The sequence below is a fragment of the Dermacentor albipictus genome, chromosome 1 (genome assembly GCF_038994185.2).
Source record: "Dermacentor albipictus isolate Rhodes 1998 colony chromosome 1, USDA_Dalb.pri_finalv2, whole genome shotgun sequence".
In the NCBI taxonomy this organism is placed as follows: Eukaryota; Metazoa; Arthropoda; class Arachnida; order Ixodida; family Ixodidae; genus Dermacentor; species Dermacentor albipictus.
In genome coordinates, this window is record NC_091821.1 from 328,442,092 (window position 1) to 328,466,787 (window position 24,696).

The 24,696-nt window shown below is 44.2% G+C and overlaps 2 protein-coding genes across 2 annotated transcripts in view; one reads left to right on the forward strand and one right to left on the reverse strand.

Moving 5' to 3' along the window:
* LOC135910208 (uncharacterized) overlaps positions 1 to 3,670 on the forward strand; it is a 67,720-nt gene extending 64,050 nt beyond the window's left edge. Inside the window, exon 5 of the mRNA XM_065442263.1 lies at positions 631 to 3,670. Within this exon, the coding sequence (XP_065298335.1) occupies positions 631 to 843 (213 nt within the window). The 3' untranslated portion in view covers positions 844 to 3,670. The remainder of the gene's footprint in view (positions 1 to 630) is intronic.
* The window catches only part of LOC135909271 (acetylcholinesterase-1-like), a 651,651-nt gene that overhangs the window by 603,839 nt on the left and 23,116 nt on the right, over positions 1 to 24,696 (reverse strand). Inside the window, exons 2-3 of the mRNA XM_065441182.1 lie at positions 10,806 to 10,934; positions 10,385 to 10,446 (exon numbers count right to left, since the gene is read on the reverse strand). The gene's annotated coding sequence lies outside the window, so the exon portion shown is untranslated. The remainder of the gene's footprint in view (positions 1 to 10,384; positions 10,447 to 10,805; positions 10,935 to 24,696) is intronic.

Here is a 24,696-nt window from a genome sequence, read left to right on the forward strand (position 1 = left end):
ACGATTTCGCATCTGGCACCGCAGTATTAACGCCAGTGTTACTTAACAGAGAATCAATAAAAATGAAACCGTTAAAGTAGGCTGAAGTTCACACCACTTACGTCGTTTTCTTTTTCTTAGGTAATCAATATTTTTGAACACATTAAAATACTAAGTTCGATCGTTTAGTATCCCTGAAAGGTACTTCAGGAAGTAGGAACTGTACCAATACGATAACCTGGGAATACTATTTAATTGTTCTGAGGCATCTATTTTACACACATCGCACGACCCTTTTAAATATATTTTCACGAGACTGTTTGAAAGGGACGAAGAATAGCAAGATAAACAAGGATAGAGAAAGAAACGCGACTATGGCAGCACTTGCTCTCCATAGTCAGTCACTGTATCGGCAACCAACGCTAACTTAGCACGCTTCGGCATTTCGCTCTCATGTCTCACGTCGTCTTAAAAAGCATAACCTAACTGGCTATTTCGAAGCCATGACTGATAATCTCCAAAACTAATTGCATAGTTTCTCTTCATGACTTCACAACCAACTAATATAACGTAAGCATTATTAAGGCATTCTAGAGCCAAAATGCATTAAATAAATTGCTGACTTTTGCATGTTTTTTTTTCTTTTTTCAGGTCTCCGCAAGATGCTGGATGCAGAATTTGAGACATTCCAAATTTCCTAAGCATCCTGGGGATTACTTTCAGCATGGAACAAATGAAGAACCACGAAAGCGTTTGCTTTCAGAGAAAACTGGCTCCCGAGAGAGCACTGAAAGTTCCTTACAAGAGGTGGTTTGGCTCATCCAAAAGTTCGTCCGTGATACAGGGTCGGAAAGGGAATGGTGACCCATGTGGGTCGTCGTGGTTTGGACACGTGCAACTAATTGGGCTCCCTGTCAACTTCTTTTTGCTAGCTGGACTGCAAACTGTTTCGGCCCTTTCGTGTTTGAGAGGTGGCATTCAGGCGGAGCAATCGCCGGAAACTTTCGCTAGGTTAGATCCGCCTGCAACAAGCTACACCCCTCCTCCTCCTCCTCCTCCTCCTCCTCCTCCTCCTCCTCTTTTTTTGACGACACCAATGTAACCGAGTGTTCATGTAAAGTCTTAATAGGTGGTTAGCCGTCTTTAAGGTAGGGAACTCCACAGCCGTGCGTGACTAACGGGCCGAGATGACCACAGGTGTCTGCTGCATCGCCTCCGCGAATGGTCGAGCTCGTACCACACGTACTCCGGTGTGGCTACACAAGATCGGCCGCACCACTTGACCGTTATGAATGACGTGTAACACTTTAGGCGATGTTGAACGCTGTTTGTTGGAGTGCCCTGAGCTCATTAGGGAGCGGAAATTTTTGTTTGATGCACTCCAGCGTCTAGGCTCTCCACACACTAGTGTGAGCAACATGGCATAGTTCCGCGTGGACACCGAACATTTATGAGGAGGTGCTCCGACTTCTGAAATGTTTGAGTGATGTGGGCTTGACGATTGGTTGGTAACGCTTGGCAGATTCATTTCAGGGCGTTTTGCCGCGGGGTGGGTGGCCCGGCATGGCACCGTGCACGGGATAGATCACAGGCTGCAGGATTGCGTCCTGTTGCGCCTGGCTGTGCGCGTCGTCTTCACCTGTCCCGCGCTACGCTTGTGAACGGGGACGAACTCTCCCAAAAGGAGGTGCTCGAGAGGTGCAGTTCCTCGCCTGTCTTACAAGGCTAGGCCCCCTTGCAGTAAACAACATCCTCCTCCTATTCCTTCTCATTATTCGCTTGATAATGCGTCATGCCTAAAAGGAAGACACTAATGAAGAGGATGCGTAATTGATAACAAAAACATTTGATTTGGTGTACACTTAGCAATTTACCATCATCAAATTTCAACAGGTGGTTGTTCAAGTTACGAGTACGTTGCTTAGCTGTCATCTAAACCCATAAAGTAGATATATCTGGGCTTCCTTGCTCGTTCCTAAAGAAGATAAAGTATACGCATTATTTATTCGGAGAGCTTTCTATTGTGACACTTTGCCATTACGCGCTACAGCTAGTCGCCTTCAAAACTAAAGAGAAAAAGACGTTAAATTTGAGCACAGCCAGGCTTTCTGCACTGCGCAAGAGTACGGCCTATTTGAGCCACATACTGAAGCGACTTGGCTTCTTGATTGCAGTCGCGAGGAGTACTCTCCAAGGACAGGCACTATAGCAGGAGCCTTCGTAGAAACGAACAGAATGTTATTTTCAAGTTCAAATAATTTAAGTTTTGGAACCAGACGAGCTGCACGACATTGGAAATAACTCCCGATAGTCTTTCAACAAACTTGCTGATAGCAGAAATCACCCTCGAGCACTGGATGGCTAACCATAATCCCTGCGGGGCGCACGGCACACACACGTGGCACGTTGGCCCGAAGCAGACTCGCCTTTGATTGTGAGTGCCACTGACTTATGAAGCCTTGGTCATGCACCCTCCATTGTCCGCAGAGCACCGCTTGAGCAGGTTGCCACCGTCGTAGTTATAGCGCCATGTAGCGGGGGTCGCGTGTCGATCGTTGCGGCGAGCAATCGACGGGATCTCGGGAATGCCCGCAATACGTGCAATTAGTGCTCTTCATTTTAGCTTTCTCTTTTTGTGTCTCGGTCCAAGGTGGCAGCGGTTCTTTCGAATTGAAGTCAATTCTACTTCTCATTCTTCTATTGTTTCTTGCACCAAACTTTCAAGCGACTTAAGTACGCCGGCGAGACCAAAACTTCCTTCACGATCTCGCGATGCTCGAGGCGTACCGGAGTCGAGCTTTCCTCGCTTCTCTCATTAGTTCAGCAGCGCACGTACCTACTTGCCCGCGTTCTCGTTTCTACTCATTTCGGCCTAGAAATACCGAGAACAACATTCTCCAAGGCCTGTGTGAAAAAGCAATGCACGCACATTTGCACACAAATGTTTAAAATAAAAGTCCCTCACACTGCAGACAGAATTAAGCCGACGAGCTCAGTGCGTCGGTACGCGAATGCGAGAGCTTCCAGCACTGCTCAGGTCTGTAATAGTGACTGCAGGCCGTATGCTTCGCGGGCACCGACTGTGGCGCCGGAGGCGGTTAGCGATCAAAGGAAAACGTATGCGGCGACGGGAAGCCCTTGGGGAAGCTACGCGATTAAAGTTTCAGGGTGCTCTCGGGAGAAGGCGGTTCTCTCCAGGCACTCCTCCTGGTTAGGTTTGCGGTGAGCGGCTCTAATTGCTGACAGCATGCCACGCGTCGACGAACCGAATGAAAAACGAGCTCACTTATCGTGCCTAGCTGTGACGGTTATCAGCCGCGCGCTTCCGGATAGACCGCATGCGCGTGTGTCCCGAATCGTGCGAGTTAAGCCGAGTAATAACTCTGTCACAAGGCACGCGTAATGTCATTCGCAGTAAATGACATTCATACCAAATGTCATTGCGGTATTGCATTCCCTCTCTATACGGGTATGCAAAATGGCTTTCACAATTGATGACAATGTTTATCGGCACCTTGTGCACGCTGGCACTCGACAATCGACAACGTTTATACCTTTAGGTTGCGCTTCGCCTTGTGCAAATCGGTGAGGTGGTCTCCTCACACTTTCAGCAGTGCGCGCGTCTCGTCGTCGGTCCATTGCGCTTTTCGCTTCTCATTCTCCGCTGACGAAGCTGCAGAGTTGGCTTCCATGGTTGGTGGGTAGGCTTTAGCGCGGCACCACTTTGAAAACAATATGCAGGAATTAAAAAAGAAAACAAACAGACGAGCCTTTGCAAAACATTGCCGATAAGAGGTGCTAGCATCCAGTCGGAGACTGGGAACCACAATATAGCTCCACAAACTACTTCAACTATCGTGCTGTACGTCATAAAATTAATAAAATGTTTATAACAGCAATCATCACAACCTTTACTCTGATTACATTTTGTTTTCACATATCGATTTCGTAATTTTTTGCCAAGCCGCTGTCATCGAGGTTACACACATCGCGCTTGCATGAGTTCGGAAAACTGTGAAACTGTGAAAGCTGGGAATGTCATTCACCATGCCCCTGTAGAAGCAACAAAAATGTCATTAAGGCGTAATCTCATTCCGTGCGAATGACATTACATGTGCCGCGTGACCAGGGCATAAGTTACCACTCTATGCGAATCAAATGTGCTCTGTCGATGTAGTTGTGCAGTCGTGAAGCGCAGGCGGTGCGACCAGGTAAACAAATTTGATCATCATGGCTATCAGGTGTAATTACAGCATGGTCAGACTTCGTTCTAGAAATAGTGCTGATGCACCGCGGAATTGTGGTTTCCATATTTCGCTTTGTTGACACTAGCAGGTTCCATTTGTCTAGTCTGAAAATTTAGTGGCGTTACAAGAAATGATACAAAGTCATAATTTAGCTTTTTTTTCGTGGCTGTTGAGCGTCAGCTGTACAACTCATAAAGCTAAGTTCCATGTGAAATCTGGTAGGCTATTGCATTAGAAAATCTATCGCGAAAGAAAATTTATATTGCACATTATACGCATATGCACTTTGGGAAAAGGTAAAAAGAAATTGTGGTTTTACGTGCCAAAACCACGATCGAATTATGAGGCACACCGTAGTGGGGGACTCCTGAATAATCTGAGCCATCTGGGGCTCTCTAACGTGCACATAAATATAAGTGCAGGGGTGTTTCCGCATTTCGCCTCCATCGAAATGCTGCAGCCTTGGCCAGGATTTGATCTTACGACGACGAAAAGTTAGGCATACACACCATCATTAGGAGGCAAAAGCAATGGAAAAGAATACTGAACACAGTTTCACACTCTCGAGCTAACCAGGGCCTGCAGTGTTCATCATAAATGTTTGTGCGTGTTATTCTGCGAGGGGCATTCCGGAAGTAAGTTTCGTCATTTTTTTTATAGGAAAGATGATGCACCATATGAAAAAAACAACCGCCATAAGAATCCACGCCCGTTGCTGGTTGAACGAGGGAAGAAGTGTCAGCGGAGGAGGAATGCACCGAAGAAGATAGAGTAGCAGCAGACCGGCGTGCCCGATGTTATTCGGGTACAAATTACAATGGCAGACAGACGTGTGCTGATAACGTGGTCACCAGTGGGAGTGCGTGCCGTTATCCGGCATGAATTGACACGTGGAATTAGTGTGTCCGTCATGCATGAACGCCTACAAATCGTGTATGGTGAAGAGGTCATGTATCGGGCCTTGCATCGCAGGGCACCGAGTTTTACCAGAGTGGTTTCTTTAAACTGATTGTACGCTACGACCAATTTTTCAATGCCGGTGGCGATTACGTGGAAAAATAGTGCAAGGTGTATAGTTATGATGCCTTGGTGTATTTTTTTAATGAAGTTTCCGTGTGAAAATAAATGACGAAACTTACTTTCGGAACGTCCCTCGTATTTTGCCATTACACTAATCTGGTAGCGCTGCTTTGGCCGTATGGACCACTGAGAAACTTTCCGCCCGCGGCTCATATTTTCTCCACTCGGATCTTGCCTTCCTCTCTTTGCACTCTCCGGAACGGTCGCGGCTTCTGTTGCAGTCTCAGGTAACTTCATTAAAGTGAAGTTCATCGCAGTGGGCTCTCTAATTGAAAGCATACGAGTGCGGTCCAGGCTCTCTCAGCGTAAAGCAAAGCGTGCCCGGCTAATATCCAAACGTGCTACACCATAGCGGGGACACCCAAAGCGCCGAAGAAAGACCAGCACCGCAGCGTACACATACAGCGCGGCAGAAAAGCCGCGGGATTTATCGTCGGTCCACCGACGGGCAGGTTAATAAAACCGCAGCACAATTATAATGCTTGGACGTTATGCTGAAACAGCGGCCAATTAGTTTCTTCAATGGTGACTGCGCACCGCGCGTCTTTTCATTGAACGGGATGAGAAGGAAGCAGAGGGTGAGGGAGGAGGCGGCAGCGGGGTTTGCTTTTAATCCTGAAAGCCAAGCCATTGCTCCATGAAATAGCTGCATCGCCCACATAGAAGCCGGACAGCAGCGACGGCTCGTCCGGAGAAACTTTTCGGCATTTTCCACTTGTATATGATGCAGCAACGTGTGACACGTTCGATGGTCTAAATATAGTTATTGCTTTGAGTTGGGAACAAAGTTGTCAGTAACCGAAAAAGAAAAGAACAGTAGACTCTTTTACTTTTTGCTTCTTTCTTGACGTAAGGAGTAAGCTTGTGGCTGGGAGATTGCCCCTAACTTCTCGCAAAGCGCGTACGTCGCATTCTTGGATTGTGGTGTCTGAACGCCTGTGGTTGCAAGGTTGCGCCTCACTCACCGCGTGTACGCAGCGTCCGCGAGAGAGCTTGAATGAGAAGTTGCACAGTGAAAATCGCTAATGCTCTTTAAAACTTTATAAGATGACTCAGATAAACTTATCGCTGCTCGCATCGTTATATAGATGTTTAATAGGTTTATAGGTAACTCATGTTTAATAGGTGAGAGTATCACACTAGACATCTTATATGGTTCTGCAACCCTCCACATTAGATAAGATTTACTCGCATAAAGCAAAACATTATGGAGCACAGCAGTGATCTTCATGATTACCAGAAACGGGGAATAAAACCAACAAAAAAGAAATGGAAAAGTACGGCGCCAGCAATACCATTATGGTTTTTACCGTTGTAAACATTCATTCATTCATTCATTCATTCATTCATTCATTCATTCATTCATTCATTCATTCATTCATTCATTCATTCATTCATTCATTCATTCATTCTATATTAAAATGAAGGTGTGAAAAAGTTCAGGCCATAATAATATGAGGATTCCTCTTTATCGATCCTCTTCATTACTTATCGTGCACCACATACAATTGTCAGCGATATGTCATTTCAGTATTTGTCAAATTGCAATTGTTCAGCACGAAGTCGCGGGATCGAATGCCGGCCACGGCGTCCGCATTTCGGTAGGAGCGAAACGCGAAAATGCCTGTGTAGGTATATTTGGGTGCACGTTAAAGAACCCCAGGTGATCAAAATTATTCCGGAGTCCCCCACTACTGCGTACCTCATAATCAAATCGTGGTTTTGTCACGCAGCACCCAATATATTAAGTTATTTTTCTTTACCCTTTCTCACAAAGCAATAATAAGATGATATAATAATGATAATGCTACTACAAGCACCGCAAGCTCACAAAATAGGCGCAAAGAGAGTTTCTTTAATCATTAAAGAGGCCCTGAACCAACCCTCCGGCTTGGTGAAATCACATAGTCCGCGGGTAGAATACGCTGCTGTGAACATCTCAGTCAAGTTTTGGTGTCGTACGCGGCGCATGGAACTTGCAAGTGGATCGCGAAGTCACCTTTCTCTCAAACGCTCTCTTTTCAACGGAAGGCCCTGTCCTCACTCTTTTCTGGACGCTTTATCTAGTCATTCCTTTAGACGGGAGCTATTGGCCGATAGCTGACGTCAAGCTCTGGTCGGCTACGAGTTCATTGGCTAAGCGCACCGAGGCTCGCTGAGGACAACCACGTTTGGCTTGTGCTTAGCGCGTCGTAGGTACCAAAGGTGGAAGTCCTGGCATCTACGTTAACATTCAAATGAAGTTTGAACTGCGCGCCACGGTAAATTTAGGAGTCGGAGCGTTACGGGCACGCCACACTGCGCCGCAGCCTTCGCAGTGCAAGACATTGAAAAAGGAACGGGAGCATAGCGGAGGCCGCGTTTGATTGACAGTAACTCCACTTCTGCTGAACTCATTGAATTACTTACTGCGGCAGAGTATTTCTGAACTAGACAATTTTAACTTCAAATGCCTTTCTCCACTTCGAAAAAAAGTGGTTCATGGCCCCTTTAAGGAAGAAGAAAGAAAGAAAGCTAATAAGGTGATCACCTATTATTTGAAGAAAAAGGGACCAAGTACTTACCACAGAAACTAGAATCAAGATAGCGATTTGGACTACGGTCAAAGTCCTTGATGTAAGAGCTGCGCAAAGCACAGAAGTGCAGGGAGAAATGGGCGAGTGATTCCAGGTATTCCGAGCTACTGCAGCGGCTAGCAGCATATATGTTCGTCCATGCGTCAGACAGTGTGCATTGGGATGGTTAGACAGAGCCGTGTGTTTTACTGGACCGTAAAAGTAATTTATGCAGGCGTCCAGTCAGGTCTATATGTTTGTAACTCTTTATCCTAACTCGAAACAGCCCGGAAGCAACAACTCTTCCTTTTTTTAGTGATTCTCCCTCTTTCTTCCAGTTCCTGCATTTCAAGAACAATAGCACGCCTGCCAACGCCGCGTTAAGCTTCACAGAATCACCCCTAGCCCAACGTTCACTAACAGGCAAGTTCCTCCCAAAAACAAACATTGCTGCTGGCGTCGCATTTAGCGAGTGCCGTCTGTCTTAATTTGCTCTTTCAGAGAAGGAAAAGGCAACTTTGCTTTTTGTGTAGAAACACGCATTCGCGCGTCGTTCTCGGGCCACTTGGTTAGGTAAGCAGATAGTCAAAGGCCAATGGCGCGGCGCTGTGTCGCAAAAGAAGTGCTCCGTCTCAGTCGAGCAGTTTAAGCGAAATTACGCCGTCTCCCTTTAGCAGTTTATTTATCCTCCTAACGCACTCGCAATAAGATGACAAGTCAGCATCGCCAAAAATACCAAACAAAAGGCAACCATTAGGCGCCACGCACAGGGTCAGTTCCCGGCATACAGGGAAAGTCTGCCACGCGCGCGTTTTCCATTAAGCCTGGTGCGCAAGAGGCTCTTTCTTCTCCCCTCAAAAAAACGGAGGCGATCTTCAAACAAACAGGGAAGTCCCTACTCGCAGCCTTCCTCCTCCCTACCCTTCCCCACTTTCCCGTTTGGCCGCCGCGTGCCTTTCCGTCCACCTCCTTTGAATGGGCTCGCACTGAAGACGAACTGATTGGCTCGTAATGAACGAGACGTCACGGGACTTCGACCCAATTAGAATCAGATTAGCCCCACGGCGTTTGACAGGTGACTGGTAGTTTTGCAGGACACGCAGCACACAATTACCGCGGTCACTGCGCGCGCAATCTGCAAGCCCCCTTGTGAGGGGTACACCGCGAGCTTCTGTCTTCTCCCTGTGTGGCAATCCGTGTGTACCTTTGTTTCTCGACAAAAGCAAGCGCGCCTAAAGCGGGACCGCAGGGCGCCAATCTTCCTTCTCCGACCTACTTGTTTCCTCTCACTCGTTTTCCACTGCAAGAATAAGCGGTGCTTTTCTTTAAATATTATTACATGCAGGAGAAAAACCCTGAGAAAAGGCGTTTACAAATATCGAGCGACTGAGTCGGCTTCAAGAAAAGTACAGGGGCAATGCTTCTGTCGCGCCTTGCTGAATCTGCTCCCAACGGGATCGCAAAGCAGCCTGTCCTTGGAAGTAGTGTGATATAGAGAATAAGCAGGTGGGAGCCTTGCAGAGGTTTCTTCCTCGCAGCAACCCATTAAGATGTTTCAATGATGCTGATGCATAATACGTTACAGAGGCTTAACTGTGCTTAGGCCTGCAGCAAATAATAGCTTCTTGGTGCATGGAGCTAGGGCTCAGTATTATGAGTCAGCATAACTATACTAACAACTAGCATTTTTTCTGGTGACCGATAAACCAAAGAAAATATAAGTAAATCTGATTTATTCAGCACTAGCACTTAAATACAAATCAGCTCTCAAAACTAAGCATAAATCTACATAATGATGCTTGCTCATGTTACAATGCATTTGAAAGCGGGATTCCTGGAACATATAATTTGTTTCATCGAAAATAACGCAAAAGCAGCGATATTGGTGGGTTGCTCTGCATTCTTTTTCTTTAGCATATGATCATTTACGCAGGCTTTAATACTCGTGCAAATGTACACATGCTTTCCATTGAATAGACTCTGATCACACCTTATAAAGCGACTATCTCTTCTCACAGAAAAATCTCGCACCACGATGTCAGGATTTTCAGCAACATTAATCATAGCTTTCGGCACTGCATAAATGTAAGAGCAAAAGCAACGCCTTTATTTCTAACACCTATATTTTGACCAAAAATTTCGAATTTGTTATAGGCAAAAATGTATTGTCTACCATTCTTGCTCATCCTAAGGGCATCGATGTCGTACCCACTTTCTTAGACCAGCTGCGGTAGAGTAATTTTATTTGCTAGCCTATGATTTCCAGGCCTTTTATGAAATCAGGATTTTCCGATGTAGATTCAGAATATTTCTGGTTAGGTGAGTGTGTACGTCAGCAAGAAAAGAAAGGGAGAGAGAGAAAAAAGTGTTCGAAATTTATTAGCCCTCGAAGTGGAACGGCAAAACTAGGGTTGATTAAATGGCTTTAACGCATTTCTGCATTACTTGCTGAAAATATCCAAGCAGCCCTGCGAGTGACAAGCTATCTCACAGGGCCCACTTTGAAGCCCTTCTACGACTCACTTGGAGCTCCGAATCCGAGGGGTGTTGAACAGACTGTCATTCCCATTCTCTGCAGGCTCAACCTGAGTAACAAAGGTTGCACAGTGGCCCCCCAGCACAATGCCCGACTATGGAGAACACGGGCAAATACATTACGTACACATGGGAAAATAACACTGCGAACAAAGACTTGCACGCACACACACGGCAGCACCAAGAAGGGCACGGAGAAACGTTATGATGAAACACATTGAGGCTTGTCAGAGCACGCCGCATTATAGAGGATAGTGGGTGGATAAACGGCGCCGGTGCCGATGCACTGTGTACAGCGTAGCGCAAACAGAGAATCCAAGAAGACGAGTCACGAATGACCTGCGCTACCCTGCTTAATGTCATAGCAACAAGGCCGTAAGTTAATTATTTTGAACACAGAGGTACTTACGCACTTCCACAGGCTGCCATTGTAATGAACGTACTCCACGCAACAGCATGACCACCTTCACCCCCGATCCCCATTGCGTTTTCTGAAGTACACGTATGCTTACGGAAGACGCCCGACAGCAGAATCAACCTGCAGGAGAAAAATAAACCCTGGCATTCAGCAAACTACGCCTTCGTATCCTCATTTTATAACCGCCTCGACGGATGACCCCGACGCCAATTCTATAGACATCAAAGGCCCTGCTTCCGTTTCCACAGACCACTGCACCAGCGTTGACAACCACAGTTTTGCCCTCTTGTCCAAGCTTGTCGCCACGGTATCGTTCTCTATTTCTTAAGTATCACTTAGAATAACCTTGCTATTAGCTCATAAAGATGTAAGTGATTATATTTTCGAATCATTACTCTATTATAACTTGAAAAGCAGTAGCCGTCACCATTATAGGAAGATTACGTCTCTTTCATTTATTTTCATGTCAATTAAAAAGAGGAACTTCCTTTCATGCCCATTCTTAACTGTCTGCGTTAACATACATTGGGCCGCTACGCCCCTCCCCTACCCCCCTCCTCCCTGATGTGGTTCCCGGATATGAAATACCTTCGCGGATTATTTGACACAAGAAAAAGGTGATTACCATAAGCTAGATACGAAGCTCTAGGCAGAAACACTACGCTGCTGTAAAAATCGATAGGCGCTGAACAGCAGAGTAAGCAAAAACAAAAAAAACTAAATTTTTATTACCTGCATGAGGAATGAGGAGTATATGGTAAGTCAAAGAAGATAGTTACGAACATGTGAACCACCGTAGAAAAGAGTAAAGAAAGCAAATATATATATATATATATATATATATATATATATATATATATATATATATATATATATATATATATATATATATATATATATATATATATATATATATATATATATATACCGCATGAATCCAGGCGGTAACTTATGTGACAGTGACATGAAAAGTACGTTGTACGAAGTATAGCTTGTGGAATATATTGGCGAGCATTTATTAGAGTATAGCAGCCACAGACTAACCTTGCGCATAGATTCTGTACTAGCACATGCCTGCGTAAACAATCATCAAAAGGGACCCCTGAGTATTTGAAAGAAGAGACTTGTTGACTACGAATATTGTTTAATGAGAGGTTAGGAACTGCAGTGTCAATGTTTCCTGAGAGACTGAAATACAACATATTTTGTTTTTGCATAGTTTACAGTCAACTGATTCTTGGTAAACCATACTGAAACGCTTGACGAAGAGGTCATCATGTCGTGTTGGAGAGCTGCAAGGCCGTGTCCTGTAAAAATTAAAGCAGTGTGGCCCGCCGCGTACAGCAATGCTTCTGGCTTCCGCAAGGCTTGTGGGACATCATTTATATAAAGAGAAAAAAATATATGGCCTAAAACTGAGCACTGTTGTACATCGCAGTTAATACTACTACAGAATGAATTAATGTGACCAATGACTACCTTTTGTTTACGCGCCGACAGATAACTGGAAAAGAAATCAAGTGAGTTATTTGTGATTCCATGGAAATGCATTTTTTACAGTAAAATGGAATGACTGACCGCATCAAATGCGTTCCTAACGTCTAAAACTACTCCTATTACTATGTAGTTTTCCTGCATAGTGGAATAAGTATATTGCGAAAGCATCGGCACCGCGGTAGAAGTGGAACGGTTGGCAGCAACGCTGCTGAAGACAAAGAACGCTACGATTACGTAGGAATTGCTTTAATTGCGACGAAATTACTTTTTTTGTGCATTTACGATTCTGGTATATCTCAGGGCACATATAGGTCTGCAGCTGTCTGGGGAAGTTTCCGTCAGCAGACTTGTGTACTGGTATTACTTTAGCAATCTTAAGCATGATAGCATTAGCTTTAGAAGAAAATGCATGGTTAAACATGTGGCACAACGGACTACAGAGAAAACGAATGTTTGCCTTTAAAATCCTCGAAGGTATGGCGTCGTGGCCAGCCGCATTGTTCGCCGGTAACTTGTTCATGACATAGCTGATAACATCCTTAGTTTCGTCGCGTATATCAATATTATCGGCAACAGTACAGGGTGCATTTAAATTGAGTGTATGAGAAGCGAACTCGCTCGCAATACTGAGACCAATAATAGTAAAGTAACTGTTAAAGTTGTCTGCCACTTGACATGTTGGGTTATTAGGTATAATGCGTTCTAGGTCACCTATGCCAGTAACATATTTAACAATTTGGCATATCTTCTTCGTGTTGCCTTCTTCCCTTGAACCATACATAGCATACACAGAACTCTTTCATTCCGCGATAAATATATCCATGCTGACGTGTTAGCTTTAGAATGAGAAGCATGTGGCCGTCGCGTGTAAATACAGCTTGCTAGACGCCAAGCTAGATCATGTCGTGCCTATAGACACGACAATTCTTCAACTCCTTTAGGCTTTCGGTTCATCGCTAAAGGTCACAGTGAGATCAGAACAACGCGTATAACGAAAACACGCACCCACTGCCCGCGTGTCCTGTCAAACTTTCTTGAAGCGAGAACTCGCGTCCCCCGTTTACCTTCTCCCTTCCAACACCGACACGAGATCAGTAAGATGTGAGCCGACTTCGGCACTTGGAGGCAAGCTTTTCCACTGGCTGGTAAGCTCAAGCAGAAGCTGGCGATCACGATTCCTCGTGTCGCGCCCATGACATCGTTGACAGCCACTCCGTCTTAAGATCCCCCACGGGTGCTCGTAGTCCTGCTTATGCACACCGCAAGTACAAGCGCGTCGTGCGTGCTATCGGTTCTTCCTGGCTCCTTCGTGCCCTAATCCACGGCATGGAATGCTAACAAAGTATGCCAAGGTAACCGTCTTTGTAAAAGAAAATAAATGCGTTTCAGAAAAGCCCCAGTTCCCAAGACACCGTTCCTTTTTATCCTGACGCCTTTCAGCAGCTCATAAAGGATTTTATGCGTTTTTGACACTGAAACCTTGCGCTGCTCTCTCGAAACTTCTTGACAAGCACCGTGCTTAAATCTGTAGAAGGTTTCAAAGTAGCTACAAGCGTCACTGCACAATATCTTACACGAGGTGCTTCTGGGAGAACTTTGAGTGATTACTAGGCTCTACGCAGCTGAGATCAAGGATTTTCTTTCCAACTCATCATTCGCAGTGACAGACGTCATGACCCACGTCATAATCACTGATAAAGGGTTTATGATCAGCACTAACAGAATTTTCTGGCTATTGACTTGATGGGGCATGTTATAATTGAAAGCAACACAGGTCATAACAAAATTTTAGCACTCTGAGAATTCTTCGCCTGTCTCTGCTTTTTACCTACGCGTGTCATGCACAGAGAATCTTGCAATTAAAATTCTTTGGGCTGCCGTTAATATTCACTCGTCAAAAAGCTTGCTCTTAACAAAAGTTTTTTTCCGATCCTTGAAGTTTTAAGGTATTTTCTTGCTAGTAAGAGAAGGGCACCGTGTTTTCCTAAATTAGTTTAATTTTTCGTATGAGGACTGACAAAGTAATATAAACTGCAATTTGCTTAAAGATCTCATCAACAAGTTGGGACATAGAAATAAAATTGCAACAAGGCCGTCTCATAGATCCCGCAATGATTACTGCATGCGCCCGAAAGTTTTCAACCACGCGCATCTAAAGAAGACTTGAAAGCGCATGCAGCTTCATTTTCAGAAGAACAAGCCTCCCCTCCAGCCAGGATGACATCACGTGTATTCAGGGTTGTGTCACGCATCCGGCCTGCACGGCACAAATAGCCACCCGCAATGCAAACAATGGGGGGGAGGGGGGAGGGGGTGGTGGCCATGAAACCGATACAGTCCTAAATCGCCACCTGAATTGCACATTGCCGCAAAGAGGTAGAGAGAAAGGAGGAAGAAAGAAATGCGGGTTTCGTGACGTAAACCCGAATATTTGTTGCAGCGCAGGCACAAACTACAAACACATACAAGGCAAATACGTTTCTTCTGTATACGTGTTGATGTACCTTCAGTACAACAAATTAGATTGATTTATTGACTGATTGATTGATTCATGAAACTTAACGTTCCGAAGCAACTCAGGGGATATGAGATACGCCGTAGTTGCGTAATATGGGAGAAATTTCACCGCCTAGGATTCTTTAACGTGTGCGGCAATCTAGGTACTTGACCACACTTATTTTTCTTTTCTCGCCCCTATCGACATGTGGCCACTGTGACCGGCATTTGAACCCGCCACCTTTTGCTCAGCAGCACGAACCCCAAAGCCGCAGCTCTACAGCGGTGGGGGTGAGAAACCTGACAGCTTCCGGCTCCGATGTGGGAGTAGGCAGGGGAAGAACGTTGCGTGTGGGCGCTGGCCGAGCCAACGACAGAGAGACTCGGCCGTGAGGAGGATAGCTCGCCTTTTCGCATTATCTCTTCAGGACGCTTCCTTTTATTCTAATTTGCATACACTGAATTATTCTTTAAAATGTTATTGTGACTGAATACTCATTTGACGGTGCTTTGTAACTTCGAGTTTGTGATAAAAGTTTCCAACGAGACTGCGGGAGAGGTCCTTCAACCTAATAATGCGCATTTCTTATTAATTTATTTTTTTTATCTTGCATTCCTGTAAGAACTCACGCTTATGTTTATTTTACTGACTTCTTTCGCCTCAATGATTCCCGAAGCTAAACCAACAAGTTCTAAGTTGCTGTAGACCAAATACCACAAGATAGATATTGATCGGACACAAAGTCAGAAATCTTTATGTGCGTTATAATTATTTTAGTGGGCAATTCTACGTCCTTTTTCAGTTTTACATTGCTGTGTTTATTTCTTGCCCTGTAACAGTAAAGGAAGGAATTAGGCGACGTACTTTCTACCTTGGTATCTTCACAGCAACTGACTGCAGATAACAGAACAAAACACGCACTGGTCATTCGTTAGAATAATTGATTTGGAGTATAGCAACAAACAGGAAATTTAATAATACATGACATTTTCGGCAACAAGCAATGCGCACCATCAAACCAAATATACAATGATTAGACGCATTAAGCTCTAATGTTGCTTATTCGGAAACATGCTAACCACGGTCGTCGTGAACATAAAGACAAGTAAGTTACAACGTTTTTGGCAGCAGATTACTTATAAAGTTTCTAGCAGCTCGGAGTGTTTTTATGGGCAAAAATCTTTCCCTTGTAGTTAAAGAGAACTGGAACAAAGAAAGGAAAAGTGAGAGGGACGCTCTATGGTGGCAAAATCACAATGCAAGTGAGCCTCCCCCCTCCCCTCTCCCCATAATTTTGGCCATTTTCAAATCGTAGTTAGGGCTACGTTAACTAGAGTTCTGTCAAAATGGAATGTGGTGATGTAAGGATAAAACCATCAGTACCTAACGAGCGTCATGCAAGAAAAAACAATGTGTAAGAAGACCCGCGTCTGCTTGTTAATTTTTATGGTAAAACATTATCCATCGTGGACAACATTGACGAGACGAAACGCTGTCATCCTAAACAACCACGATAGAAAAAAATGGCAAAATAATATTTAGGCGAAAATATCACACATTCAAAGAACAAAATGCGAGTTATAAAGAAAAATAAAGTATAGGGGAAGTCGATTTCTAAGCAGGCAAAACTGCAGGCAATTCTTCTTTTTTTTCTTTCTTTTTCTTTGGGGGGAGGGGGGTGGTAAACCTCGGGGTCTCTATTAAAAAAAAAACCTCTTACGCTGGGATTTTCGTAAGAGACAATTTCAGCCAATTTAGCTGTTGAACATATTAGCGAAGGCAATAGCAAAGCAAAGAGCGCTCAGAAAGGAAGCGCTTTGTGAATTCGGCCGTCATTTGTTGAAATTCCAAAACTACACCATCTTGCATTTTGTCCGCTTGTGACCGCTTTGCCAACGCCTTCTGAAATAGCACCGTTTCTTATTCCTGTTCTCTGTCCACCACTTATTAACCTTTCTCTTTTTTACTGAAGTACGGTAATAAGGTGTACTACCCAGTAAGCTGATGGCCATGAGGACTTCATGTGTTTATTTCTACCACGCGCTTTACGTACACAACAAAGCAAAGCCGACACAATTTATCACGTCTAGGTGCCACGTCCAACACTGCAGTCTTCTGCTTCACTCAGCATTAAATATTTATATGAAACCTAGGCGCAGAAAAACAATGAAGTCTCTCTTCACTCTTTCATGCAACTTCGAACCTTGTGCCTGAGTGCGAAGTATGCTTTAGTAATACGGCACACGCAAGCCATGTTGAAGTTGGTCAGATGTTGGAAGAACTGCCTGCTGCATGTAGCATATCTGCGGTGTCATGCATTTTTCACTTGTTATGAAAACACTAGTGGGAACGTAAGGTGGCACCCGTTCTTTTTCCCCAATGTGTGCCTACGGCGTTCCATAATTTATCACTGCACTACAGAGACTCCTTTCAGGAAACGAATGGTCATCTATGCATGTACATCATCTTCGCAGGAGAAAAAATGCTATATACATGTAGCTGTATTATTACCACAACCAGCGACCACTAGCACTCACGAGCAGGTCGTCACCGTCGTCGTCTGCCCTGAAGGCTGTGTATTATTTCCACTCCTGATTATAATGACGAAGCAAAGTAATCCGTTCTCGTAGTATCATTGCTAGCACTCGGCGTGCTTTAGGGAAATGATTTGTAATAGGACTATGAATCCCCAATTTTTTCCCTGCGATGGTAGGTGGCATATCATTTTCTTTTTCTTTATTGATATGATATAAGGAGATGTTGACGCATAAATGAAGGTTCCGGCTACTCCTTAGCTCTCCAATTGGAGTAGCCTTCAACATACAGGGTTATAGATGACATATCAAATCAAATTTTGATACAAGCACCAGAAATTGTGAAGCAACGTTGTCACAGTAACACTATGACGCAAGAAATACGTGGTACATACAAGTTCAATGACTCCACAGTTTGGTACAAAAAAGTCGCAAAACGCAAATGATATTGTCGCCTAATAATACAGTCTATAGTCATCGGGTGGTACATATATCCTGTAAATGCATTATGCGCATATAGTCACAACAGAACAGTAAACATAGCATAATCCACAAACACATACGTATATACAGTGACTTTGAAATGAAAGGAACATTAAAAGAATTAATAACAGCCAACAATGCCGCTGTCTTAAAGAAATGTTTTTAAACCTTTAAAGCGGTTTACCGCAAGGCCGTTGTTGGCCAAGAACCCAAAATTTTCTTTAAACTGAAAGGTCTGCAGTCTAATGTAGTCATGGTTGATTTAAATCGTGGTGTGTCGTGATGTGTGGAATCTAGAAGGAGGTGATATATATCTTCCTCTACAAATCCACAATCACATTTGGGGGTTTCCGCACGGCCAGTTCTACGTAGGAATGTTTCGCGTAGGCAGTGCCTAGCCTTAATAGAAGAATAAGGGTTTCCATCTTTCTGTTTAATGAGAATCAAAATTTGAATTCAATAAAGGGATCGATATGATACAAATCCGAGATCTTAAGATTCTGGTCAAACCACGTATTTCTACACATATTGAAAGATGTTTCCCTTATGATGTAGCGTAATTCATTCTTTGATATTGGGAACGGAACCACATCATCTTTGAGGTGTGCTTGTCGTGCTGCTTCATCGGCTGCTGTGTTGCCAGGAATGTTACAATGACCTGGCATTCACTGGAATGCTATTTCCTGCTTCGCATGGCTTGCCTTTATGAGGTCTTAAAATGTTTCGTATCCTATCACCGATTGTTTTTCCTTTTATGCTGCAGAGTGATGTTACAGCCGCCTGTGAATCGCTAAAAATTACCCATTTTTGTGCATCTCTTAATGATATATAAATTTTATCACACATAGGATTGCGAACAGTTCAGCCACTGTGCACGAAGTCGCCCGAGATAACTTAAATGATTCTTGTTTGTTGAAGTGTGGCATAACGAATGCTGAAGTTGAAGAGGTCGCTGTATAGAGGAGCCCTCTATATAGACGTCTTCTGTATCCTGAATACTGCATACATATCTGATAAAGTGCGAGTTTTTGAGCAGCGTTAATGAACATGTATTTTTTTTCTTAATATCTCGTCTACTGACACTTCGATTTTCGGAAGTCAAGCTGCCATGGAGAATATTCGACATCTTAACTCAAAAATTAATATTCGATGATGTTCTCGAACTTTTTATGAACATAAATTCTATCTCGTTTCATAATGTCAAGAGCTAATGGGTGACTTTTATACTGTGTTTGAAGAAAGAAATAATGTCGGCATGTTTCTGTAGGTTTCATAACCGGAAACGGTGACTGGCCAGCCTCAGCGACAAGACAGCTAGAAGTCGCTTGTGGAACTCCTAGACATATGCATAGTCCACTAGATAAAAGCATTTGAAGCCGCTGAGATGGAAGTCCGTGTCAGATGGGCGTGGAATACCCAATTTCTTGTCGTGTTAATGCACTGTAAACAGTCAGCATGGACAATACTAATCCGCCTCATGATGTGCCTGCAAGTCGGCGAAATACTGACACTATCGCACTGATCTCGTTTTCGAGTTTTTTTTTATGTGGGTGCCCGCGATAGCTGCCTATCAAGGATTATGCCAAGAAATCGACGCTGTGTGGCAATCATTAGAGGGTGTCCTTCCAGATTAACAGTGAAAATTTTTAACTGCCTCCGAGTGAAGGGCAATACAGCTGTCCTTGCGTGTGACAGAACCATTCCTCTTTCTCTCTCTCTCTCTCTCTCTCAATAATTGGTTAATTATATTTATGCCATCTAGTAATCTCATCTGAAGCAATTGAACATTAGACTAAGATGTCCAAATACTCCCATTCTCTGCATAAAGTGCAAATCTTAACTGTAATTGCAGTCTTCTTGTTAAATCATCCATGACGCAGTTAAAAGAAATGGCTGAGTACGCTTCCTTGTAGTACTCCCTGTTTGAACACATGTTCAACATCCTTTCTTCACCAGTCTCAACCAATGCTTTGCGACCTAATAACGAAATCAAAAATCCATCTCAAGGACCTGCCAGACATACCGAATTCTAGCATACTTAGAAGAACATGAACGTGACTAACAGTGTCAAATGTGCTCTTGATGTCTATAAATAGTGCTATCATCAAGTTTTCACGTGCACGTTCGTGTTCCACCCAGATTACTGTATCCAATATTGTATCCATTGTGCATATGCATGTGCAAAGAGGCGTTCACAAACGCCTGTTTATCCTTGTATGGAATGGTGGTGTCGTGCTGGCTGGAACATATGATGTCGCAACAAAGGGACGGAGCTCAGTTTGTGCATTCTTCTTCCATATATTTAATCAAAGGCTCGCATGTAGCACCACGTTAACCTGGTTAGAAATGAACTTTTCTCCAATAATCATGACACATACTTCGTCTACCATTCAGACAGTCAGGAGAGCGCGGTTCAGTTTCCTGTTAGTCAGCGCAGTGCCTGAGTTCTGAATACTGTAGTATATGGTTATACGTGTCGGTCATTTCTTTTTGGTTGTTTCTTTTTTTTCGTTTACCTCTTCTTTTACTGTACGGTAGCAAAACAAGCTTAATTCTAGCTAACCTCATACCTCCTCCTTGTCCTCACTTTCTCTCGCTATTTCTTTTTTTTTTGCGTCGTCTTGGGACCAGCCGTCTCGGGACGTAGTCCCAACCTTCAGCCTTAAGCATTTTGTTACTGCGGAGTGCGAAGACACGCTGGTTAAACTTTGCTCCGCTGATTATGTCCGGTGTAATGAATACGAAACAAGTCTCCACAAATTGGTTTCCTTCGTTCACTTTTGTTCTCCCTCGAGATCCTGCCAAGTCCCAAAGCACCATTTGTCTCGGCCGTTAGAGGCGCTTGCTTGGTAGGCCTCGCTGGCTTTGTCGTTATGTTGGCCAGTGACGCGCTTTTTTGTACGTGCGCTCTTTTTACGCCAACAAGACCACTCAGGTTGCCCAAGCACGCTACCTGGACTAAGTGCCTTCTCTTATGCACTGTCATAGCGGGCGCTTTTTCTTTTTTTTCGATATTTGCCTCCTTGCGTGATGCGAAAACAGAAACTAAGCAGCGCCAGGGGAAAACATCAACAGATGAAGGACGCTAAAAACAGGTCATTTTGTGGCTTGTTCGTCTTGATTTATGAATCACGGGCCGTGGAGGTTACACACGCATGTTTTTCACTCGCGCAAGGGAAGCGCCAAACCTTGGCGAAACAAGGCGCCTGTGCAGAAGCTGGAACCTTCTCTCGGAGAGTGCATTGTGTACAGCCCCGCCACGTAATTCTATTGTGTTTGGTTGGCTTTTTGAGCGGTTGTTCGCAGACCAGAACTATGCGTTTAGTTGCGTCACGCACACCAGCATGCTGAATTTTTGTTCGCGGACCAAACCGAGACAACCAATGGCAACATTTCTTCCCCGCACGCCGTAAATCTTATGCGCCGGGCGTTTCGCTGACTAAGCCTTCAATTTTGTCTCGCCGTGATTCGAAGCTCTATTACCAAATCGTTCATGGTCCAGGATGGCATAGCAACCGTACACTTACCATGTAGTGCTGCAGACACGTAACGCTCCCCTCGTTATCTCAGAGCTGCAACCGATCACAATATACGCACACACACGCGCGCCCCTTTAGAACAGAGGTCAGAAAGTTTGCTACAGGGAATACATGATTATGTCTGCATACATACACTTTTTTTTGCCTTTTCTTCGCTCTTCGAAAAGTTTGAGATCGAAGTTCGGCGGCGTTGCTACCGGCGCCCGAGGCTCCAAAGAACGGGCAGCCAATTGTTATAGCTGAGAGCGACGATGGTTCGCCCTGGGTTTTGTGCCTGTGAGAGCGGTCCTTTGTTCCTCCGGTGCCACGCAGGCCTGTCGGGACCACTCGCGTTCCTTTCAGGAGGGATTAATACCACCGGTTAACTCGAGCTGTGCCTACCTATTTGTTTGTTTATATCTCTGGCTATCTTGTTTTACTTTCCTCTCAAATCCTTTCTCTCGCTCCTCTTTGCACATACACAGTTCCATTGTCCTCCAATTGGACTCTGAAGTGCGAACCTAAATGACGACGTTTATTTTTAATTCTTCTTGGGGATCGATTACCTAACTATAGTCGAATGCCACTCTAATCGACTGCACTGTGTAGTAGCTCGGGATCACTCCTTCAGGTCACACTACACGGTTTTTAGTGAATACCTATTCAGAACCTCGATCACAACGCTTTGTTCGCCTAAATTAACTTTGAATCGTTCATGAAAAAGACACTTTGGTGTAGATAAACATGCACCATTGTGACCGTTTGAGACGAATAAAGAGTCGCCTTATATATTGCTGCTTACCATGTTCAGGAACATTTCAAGAGAAAAGTTTCTTACCTGCTCTTTTAGTGATCATTTCATATGAATGACCAGTTAGTTTACCACGCTAAGAAATCGTACGTATACTGTACGTTCAATAAAGGAGATAATCTGAACACTGCGAGAACGCTTCTAGAAAAACATACAATAGGAGTTCATTTACTACTACGACAATATCTGTTGTAGAGAGAGCTTTGTCTGCATTCGCGGCATTTGCGTTGTGAGTTCTGTCAACCAGATTTCGCAATCGGGAAACGAGATTACACTGTGGTTATTACCACGCTTGTTTTGTCTGTTGCCTTTTGAAACTGCCGCATATCTGTCTCCAGGCACACACAAAGTTCCACACAGAATTTCGGATCCCCTGAGTGATATTGAGAACTCAGGTGAGTGGTGCTTTTCGGTGTTCTGCTCAAAAAATTGTACCACTCTCGTACACCACTCGTCGCATTACCCAGGTAAAGCATTTGCCGAAGGTGGAGATAGCAGCCGTACTGATGCAAAGAAAACCTGCGAAACACAAATTCGATGCTCGAGCCATGTTTCCAACGTCGCTTCGGTGCCCACTCGCACAGAGTGACTTGACAGCGTGCTGCATGTTCAATATTTGTAAGAGTGCAGAGGCATCGCTCTCACGGTCTCCAGCAGGTGTTTCTAAGTTAAACGAACTATTTCCTTCTCTTAAGGGCAGGCTAGTGTGCAACATTCTTAGTACTACAATATGCCTAAATACGTTAAGTGAGGCCTTGTCAGTCGACCATGACCGGTAACCTGCAAGATTTTGTTAATTAGTGAACTGTAAATTTCGATTTTTCTTGCAACTAACCTCCACTTGTTCGAGCAATTCTCCTTAACGAGTACTATCGAGGTACATGCAGCCGAGAAGAAGGGAAAATAAAAAAAAGCGGAAATAGAGTACGCAGGAAAGCAAGCACCACCACGAACGCCATACAATAAGAATACACGAAAAAGAGAAAGGAGGGGTGGAGGTGAAAGGGAGGTGGGCCTCTTTCGATGCATCTTTGTTGTGTCTTGGCCAAGTGTGAAGCCGTGCCTGAACAGCGCTGCTGTGAGGGTCATTAAAAACGAGCTGTCCTCGGTTCTTCTCTTTGACTGCCTTATTGTGTTTACTAGCTAAAAAGTTACGCGATAGAAGCTTACAATTAGTCGCTTTAATGGAGGGCACTGACACAGTGCCTGACGTAGTTCAAATGAGCTTTTAGCGGGGTGCTTAAACAGCACTGATCTAAGTCTAACGCTCCAGTGTTTTATTCATTCACGTTTTTTTTTTTACGCAATATGCTTTTTTTTTCTCTTTGGCGCCGCCCCGTCGGCTCTGGTAAGACTTTGACCTAAGAAGTTCTATCGAACTGCACCAGCATCCTAGTTATGACAGTGCACACTTCATTTGACTGAGCGCGCTAAGAAAGTTTGCGTCAGAGCTAGCGCTTTCTCAGAAAACGCTTCGTTTGCAGCTTTTCTAGTTGCCGCACCATTAAAAGAGTGAACCAGTGACTAGTTTCCTTTCTTTTTCGGAAAAAGAATTGTATGTCGAAGTGCTAAAAACAAAAGCATAACTTACTCGTGCTGCACGCTCGCTCCTAACGGCGCTCGCAACATCATCAGGGCAACGACGCATTTTTTTTTTCATTAATGCGACAGAATTAAGTTTAGAGAGTTGTTGCGAAGGTAGTTTCACGATGCAAGCTTTATTGCGCCTGTTGCTCCAAATGCACGTTTTCCTAGAAAGCACCGCGCCCTTTTTGCATACAAAGCATTTACCATATCTGGGGGATTACGTAAATCACGAGCTGAAAGGGGGCAAACGTACAGCGCCGTTAGTGTTCCTGCATTCGTACCAAAACGAAAAAAAGTAATGAGCAAGAGGAAATAGAAAGCTTCAGTCGCATGAAAACAAACCCACGTAGCAAACTTGCCTTATGAGAACTTCAGCCAGATTTTATTTTGCAGCTTGGTCCCTCTTTGTAAAGTGCCGTTTTCGGACGTTTTAGTTAAGCTAAAAGCTCGCTCGAGCAAATTATTGCAGTACCAGATCCACGTACTCCCATAGTAGGGCGGTCTGACAGAGTGATGGCAAGAGCAATGAATAATATATAGAAGGGAGTGTGTAGAGTAAAAAAATAAAAATGACCACCTTTGATAAAAGCCAGATCAATAAAAGAAGAAATCAAGGCTGGTGACAAAAAACTAGAACATCTAATTTATGCATGCCACAAGCTGTCGTCTTTGAGAGAAAATGAAAATGTTATGCAGAAATCATTAACGATAATTGCCAATGTGAGCGAATAGCCAAGCGCTTCAAGAAAGTCATTCGCTTTATCGAAGGAATGGTTCACTTGACGGCGTGTTTTTGTTGCAATCAGGGCATTTTAGGTAGCGCTTGATGTTTGACTGCGTAATTCCTGAGACAAAATAGCCGTTAACAGGCACCTCTGTGGGGAGTACGTGCGCCCCAAGAGCTAAACTAGATGGCGTTGAGCAACGAAGGCACCGCACAAGTTGGTTGCGCTTG